The sequence below is a fragment of the Phaethon lepturus genome, unplaced genomic scaffold, assembly GCF_000687285.1.
Source record: "Phaethon lepturus isolate BGI_N335 unplaced genomic scaffold, ASM68728v1 Scaffold24417, whole genome shotgun sequence".
NCBI lineage: Eukaryota > Metazoa > Chordata > Aves > Phaethontiformes > Phaethontidae > Phaethon > Phaethon lepturus.
This window is the reverse complement of record NW_010550126.1, coordinates 1-6,417: the sequence shown is the minus strand read 5'-3', so window position 1 is coordinate 6,417 and position 6,417 is coordinate 1. Positions and strand designations below refer to the sequence as shown.

Genomic DNA, 6,417 nt, shown 5'->3' with positions numbered 1-6,417 from the left:
CGTGCCTCCTAACGCACCCGCGGGGCAGCAACCGGCAGCACAGCCGGTCGTAGGAAGGAGAGAGGGACCAGCTCTGGCCCCATCCGTGGCACCCCACCGGCCCTTGCGCCGTTAGTGCCAGGCCTTCCTCTCCCTGCCACCGGGCAGGGACATGGGGCTTCCCCCACCGCCCTGGCTCTGCACAGGGCTGCAATGACAGGCGAGACCGCTGTATAAAAACACCCCCTTTTGGGCAGAGGCCAGGATACCAGGCACGCTGCCATCTCTTCCCTGTTCCTCCCCCCGAGCTGGGAATGTGGAGGGGGTAAGGGGCTCCAAGGGGCATGCACAGACAGCCCCCAGCCATCCCTGCTGGATGCATCAGAAAGGGATAGGAACGCTGCAGAGCAAAGGAGGACACCCCCTTCTCTGTGCCAGAGCCCCCAACCACTGCTCAGGCTGGACCTTGCACTGGGCCCCTCTTGCAGGAGCAGCTCGTGCTTGGAGCAGCCCTGGCCCCCTGAGGGTGCTGCGGGGTCAGAGGTGCTGGGGTCTTCTGCGCAAGCCCAGCTCGACTAGCTGCCAGAACCACACCCAGAGGAAGCATGGGCCAGGGGCTGTCACCATTTCCTCCAGGTCCCCGAGGAGTGGTCTGGGGACAGGGAAGGTCCTAGCCCACGGCAGCCTGGAGCGGGAGGAGAGGGGCTGGGCAGAGTTGGGCAGAAGTGCCAGCATGCCCAAGGAAAGCGCAGAGCTGAGCCTGTGGTGACACGGGGCACCAGGGCTCCTACCACACCACCGAAGGCAGACAAGGTGCATTGTTGAGCCTGGTTTATTAGTGTCCGTGCGGCTGCCCCTACTACTGATCCACGTTCTTGACACGCAGGACAACAGGCACTGAGGTGCAGGGGATCATGCCCAAGTCCGTGATGACCAGATCCACTAGATCAGGTGGTGTCACATCATAGACCAGGTTGAGGAGGCGCAAGGACTTGTTCTCTGCCCAGCCACCCAGCTGGGCCTGGCCCTTCCGGAGCATGATCAGGTCATCGGGGTCATCTGCAGAAAGAGAAGCAGCTGACAGGATCAGGGGGAGGGACAGCACCTCATCATCCCGCCCTGTTGCCCGCCAGGCCCAACAGCCACCCTTCCTGCGAGTGGTGGCCCCTTGGCCAGGAAGGAGAATGGCAGGGCAGACCAGTCCATCCTGGCCAGCAGCAGGAAGAGGGGACAGGTCCCAGGTGGGAGGAAGGGGACAGAAGCCTTACCCAGCTCGTTGGAGACAAAAGAGTCTGTCTGCACCCGCTCGCAGAACTTGTACGTCTCACAACACACCAGGACGGGCACATTGAAGGCCTTGGAGACCAGCGCTATCTGTGATGTCCCCACCCGGGACATGACAGAGCCGTTGGCCAGGAGCGCATGGGCTCCCAGCAGCACTTTGGACACCTGTCAGGGAAGTGCAAGGATCTGTTAGCGCCTTTTATTATGCTGCAGCCTCCCCCATGCTTGCCACCCTCGGCACAGCCCCGCTCTGCTCCTCACCTCAGGCAGCACGTAAGAAATGGCATTGATCATCACATAGGTGCAGTGAATGCCCTTGCGCACCAGTCGGCGCAGCGTCTCCCGGCCTTCTAGCCGCGGCCGGCTGTCCACCACGATCACACGGAAGGCCCGTCCCTTCTCCACATGGGCGTAACACAGCGTGCGGTTCACAAGGGAAGAGCTGATGGCCACCAATTAGCACAGCTGCCCCCGATGCTGTGCGCTGCTCCCTGCCAGCATGGCCCGGAAATGCAGCCAGTGCCAGGAGACTTTCCTTGGTGCTGGCTCCAGCGCAGGACTCATCAGGTGCCGGCCGGGCAGCAGGTCTCCTGAGCATTAGCATGGGGTCTCGCCCAGGGGACAGCGCTGACATGCGCTCGATGGCAGGGGCTGGCTGCAGCAGAGCAGGCACTGCCAGGTGCCAGCTGCCATGCCAGGTCCTCAGGCACATCCAGCCCAAAGAGAGCAATGTCTCTCTTACCCAGGGTGGGAGCTGGGCTCCCACCGACACCCCAGCGGGCCAGTGCTGCCTGGAGACGAGTGCGGGCAGAGCTGACGTGCACCCCGGGTTACAAGTGCTGCCCCTTCCAGACACTCTCCTGCTACACTCGCTTCCAGGGCTCCCTCTCCCTGTCTTTGCAGAGAATCATCCCCTGGGAAAAGTGATGTCTCAGCCCTCCCTGGAAGCAGCACTGACCTCCACCTGTCCGTGACCACAGCTAGGGACTCCCCCTCCAAACCCTCTCCAGGTTTCCCTCTCAGAACGCTCCAGGCCCGCTCTGACCTCCTGCCCCTGCTCGCTCCTCTGCCGATCACCCAGGAGGCACATCAGATCGGGACTCCGTGTTGCCACAGCGGTCTCTGGCTCCTTTTCCCACCTCTCCTTTCTGGGACACAGTCCCTCGAAGGAAGAACAAGCTTCCGTCTTTTTGCTTCCTGACATCTGACTGTGCTGCAGCTTGTTTAAAACACCAGTAAACAGTCACGGCCGCTCTGTAAATGCCCTGCATTGAAGATGCGGTGAACCTGGGTTTCTTGAAAACACCTAACTCTGGGCACATGCAAACAGAGGACAGTGCCAAGCCCTGAACAGGAACAGCAAAGTCTCACGGACAAGCGTTCGGTACAGTCTTTGCTGACGGCAATGGCTTTAGGCTTCTGTCAGGCGTTTCCCAGCCCAGTCAAGGTGCTGCCCGCTGCAGCCACACTACATGCTGGTGGGTCTGGGATAGTCAAACTGGCAGGTAGTGCAGACTCGGGCATTCACAAGCTGAGCTTGAGATGCTGACACAACTATATTAATCGGTATAGGCTGGTTTAAGGCTACTTGATCAGACCCTCCTGTTCCTTCCTATAACGAGTCCGAGGGTTCCAGTACTTCCAGCATCTAACCTGTCCCAGCGTGTAGAGACAGACCCCTTCGCAGCGCAGCCCTCCAGGGATGCCTGCTTGCAGCCAGGCCTGCCAATACCGTCTGCTGCGCTCTGCAGACACGGTTTAGCATTCCCCTTGGCAGCTGCCAGGCAGAAAGTGCTCTGTCACCACCTCGTGACGCGAGCTCATCAGCCCGCCTGTCTCCCAGGATGGGATGGAAGTCCTAATGAGCTCTCTGCTTTTTCTAAAGCACTAACAATACTCCCACATCCAGTTAGCAAGTGCTGATGCCAGGGCCATGCTCTGCTCTGTCCTGACACCCTCACACATCCACAGTTCTGTCCCGCCCCACTGGTCATAATTAAAGGCAGGAGGGAGACGTTTATCAGCTCCCCACCACAGCCAAGTTCTACCCCTCACTGCCCCCTCCCTGCTTGTTTTATTTCTAGTTGCTGGACCCAGAGCTGCAACCCCTCCCTCTCCCTTGGGCAATGCTGACTTTCCCACCCTTGAAAAACTACTTTTGCAAGAGCTTTCCGTCTTCACTCAACTGCTCCATTTCCTTTTCCCACCCACTGGCCTGGCTGCCCTGGCTCTCCTCTTACCATCCATACACCAGGATCACATCGTTGTCATTTATCTTCTCAAAGGCAGACCTTGAAATGGCTTCAGCTGCCAAAAGAATCTTCTCACGCAGATATTTGTCGATAGTGCCCTGCAGCTTGTCCTTTGCCTGGGGGAGACAGTGCCAGCACAAACAGCATGGCCTCACCACACCGCAGACACTCTGCTGTCCCTCACAGCCTGGCAGGACTGTGGGCTCAGCTCTGCCTGCAAGCACAGAGGCCTGCCCTGCTCCCAACCAGCCTGTTTGCTGAATGGCACCTTCCCCTGGGACAGCGGCTCTGCAGGACACACAGGGCCACTCCTGTCCCAGCACAGGTTCGAGCTGCCATCAGGACCTCCCCAGCTCTGCCCATTACCTCCCCTGCACCTTCTGGATCAGCTGCTCTGGTCCTCAAGCTCAGCCTCCCAGCCTGACTCCTCTGAGCCCACTAGCCATGCTGCCCCAGGGGCCCTTGCAGCCATCTCCTGGCATATACCACCGCCCTGCCCCTTGCTCCGCAGCCAACGGGCTCTTGTGGAGCTTTTTGCATGGGACATAGCTAAGCACTGAAAAAAAGACATTCCTCTTCATCTGTGACTTTACTGATGCTGTCAGACGATGCTCTCACAGGCAGTCCTGGAGGGCAAGGGCAGCTCATGGTGCCCAGCTGCTGTGGCCTTCCTGCAGGGCACAGCACCAGCCAGACCAGCCTGCAAGTCCTCCAGCTGCTCAAGAGTCACCTCCCGATGCAGGTGCAATGCTGGTTGCTGGCCAGGCCTGTGGTGCAGTGCTGCGTTCACTGAGACCACGTGCGCCTGCTGCAGCTTCTCCCATTTTACGTCCCTGCTCCTGACAAATGCCAGTCCTACCAGCCCCACGACACTAACAGCCCAGCATTGGCTGCAGTGCACCCCAGCCCCTTCGGGTGCTGGCAGAGGGGGAGCAGGTCTGGCCGCACTCAGGCCGTGGCTGGCGACACTGATGGCCAACTCTTCTAGCTTCACTGCAGCGCTGCTCCCAGTCTGCATCCCGCCACCTCTCCCTGCTTATCCTGCGCCAGGGCTGACCCTCTACCCTGTGCCTGCAGGCAGAGGGCTGGAGCCTGCTGCTGGCATGAGGCCACTCACCTCCTCCTCTCTCAGGGTGTCAGGCAGGCACGAAATCTCCTTCTTCAGGAACTTAATAGCATTGCCCATGCTGGCTGAGAGGGGCCGGCACTGGTTCAGGAAGCTGCAGAGAGGAAATGGGCTTAGCTCCAGAGCAGCCTGGAGGGCAGGGACAGGAAGAGAGAGGGTGCAGCTGGGCTGGAGATTGTAGGCAGGGAGGCAGAACCTAGAGCCCCAGGAACGTCAGCCCAAGTTTGGGTGGATACCAACCCAGAGAGGCGACCGATGGACCACGCTCAGAGGAGCTTCAGTCCCTCTGCTCCAGCACTGGGAGCCCTCACCTGATGTGTGGCTTCAGCTTGGCCACCAGGTCCCGTGACAGCTCCTCATTGGGGGGTGTTGAGTAATCCCGGATCAGCTGAGACAAGAAGGAAAAGAGCGTGAGTTCAGGCCACCTGCCCCTTCTGGCCAGGCAGACCACTCTCGCGCAGGAGGCTGCAGACCAGGCACAAGCATGTACCGCACAGCTTGACACCCTTTCACAGGGGAGGCAAAGGGGTGCTCCAGGAGCTCAAACCCGCAGCGTCAGTACCAGAACAGGACACCAGCAGGGCCCAGCCCTGGCACGGTCAGAAGGAAGAGGCTGAAGATGACTGAGCACAGATGCAGCCCCAGTAGTCAGGGAACAGGAAGGGATACGGGCGCCTGGTGCAACGCCCTTACTGCCTGGTGGGCATGGGTAACTGCTCACATACCTGTTTGAAGACTTCCAGCAGGGCGATGCAACGGGCGTTGGAGCCATTGATGATGCCCTGGGAGTACTGGAGGCCAAGGCGCACCACAGCCGGGTGAATTACCATGGAGGGGATGCTGCAGGGACAAACGCGACAGAGCTGTCAGCACTGGCCCTCTACAGCCCAGGAACAATCAACCCATTGCCAGGCCCCCAGCCAAACAACCTGAGGGACAGCTCGAAAAAGGAGCTGTCAGTCCAGCCCCTACTTGCCCTGTGACCTGAGGAGTCAGGCTAACCCCACAGCCCCTGCTCCCCTGGCCCTGCACTGCCCGAGGGCAGCTCTCCTCACCTCACAAGCAGGACATCAAACCAAGCAAAGTGGTCCCACTCCATCCCATCCAGCCCCAGGATACCCTTCACTACAGCCATTTTTCAGCCAGCCCAGCCAAAACAGAGCCCAACGATTGCCAGGGGCCTGGGCTGGGGAAGCCACGTACCTCATCTGCTGTGTCAGTGGCTTGTTCCGGCTGTACTGGTGCAAGTGGGAGAACAGGTTGACCTTGGTGCCATAATCCTGCCTCAGAGGTATCTGTAGCCAAAAAGCATTGATGATGGCTTACCCAAGCCTGCCATACAGCCCTGCTCACTCCAGCATCAGCAATCACACCCAGTGATTGCTTGCGGCACACCAGGAAGCAGGCCCTAGTCCCACTATGCGTGCAGCCCGATGCCAGCAGACACGCCACAGCACGGCTGCTCTGTAGCATGCAGCCCATTACCCAGTGCCCCTCCTACCTGCTGCCGCTCCAGCTTCTTGGCCAGTTTTCTCTGGGCTGCAGGGTCATCCACCTGCACGTGCTCCGGCAGCCGCTTTACCACTGTGAGGATAGCGGGGAGTGTGGCATGAGGGGTCACCGCCCGGGTGCAGCCCCCAGCCCAGCCACACTGCCCCAAGACTCAGGAAAGGCCCGGCAGGGCAGCACCCAGGGCACCATGTAAGGATGGGATGGGCAGCCCCTGCAGGCCCCCGCCCAAGCCCCCTCCCTCCCTACTCACCCACCCACCCTCTG

The 6,417-nt window shown here is 60.1% G+C and overlaps 1 protein-coding gene across 1 annotated transcript; it reads right to left on the bottom strand.

Annotated features, from left to right (window-relative positions):
• Positions 1–808: 808 nt before the first annotated feature.
• On the bottom strand, positions 809–6,225 carry EIF2B4 (eukaryotic translation initiation factor 2B, subunit 4 delta, 67kDa; the record flags this gene model as incomplete). The annotated part of the gene is made up of 9 exons (XM_010290475.1): positions 809–1,038; positions 1,248–1,428; positions 1,525–1,705; positions 3,504–3,631; positions 4,633–4,735; positions 4,953–5,029; positions 5,367–5,481; positions 5,845–5,936; positions 6,143–6,225. Coding segments are annotated over 9 exons (1,160 nt in total), but the record flags the coding sequence as incomplete, so codon positions are not given.
• Between the last annotated feature and the right edge of the window lie 192 nt (positions 6,226–6,417).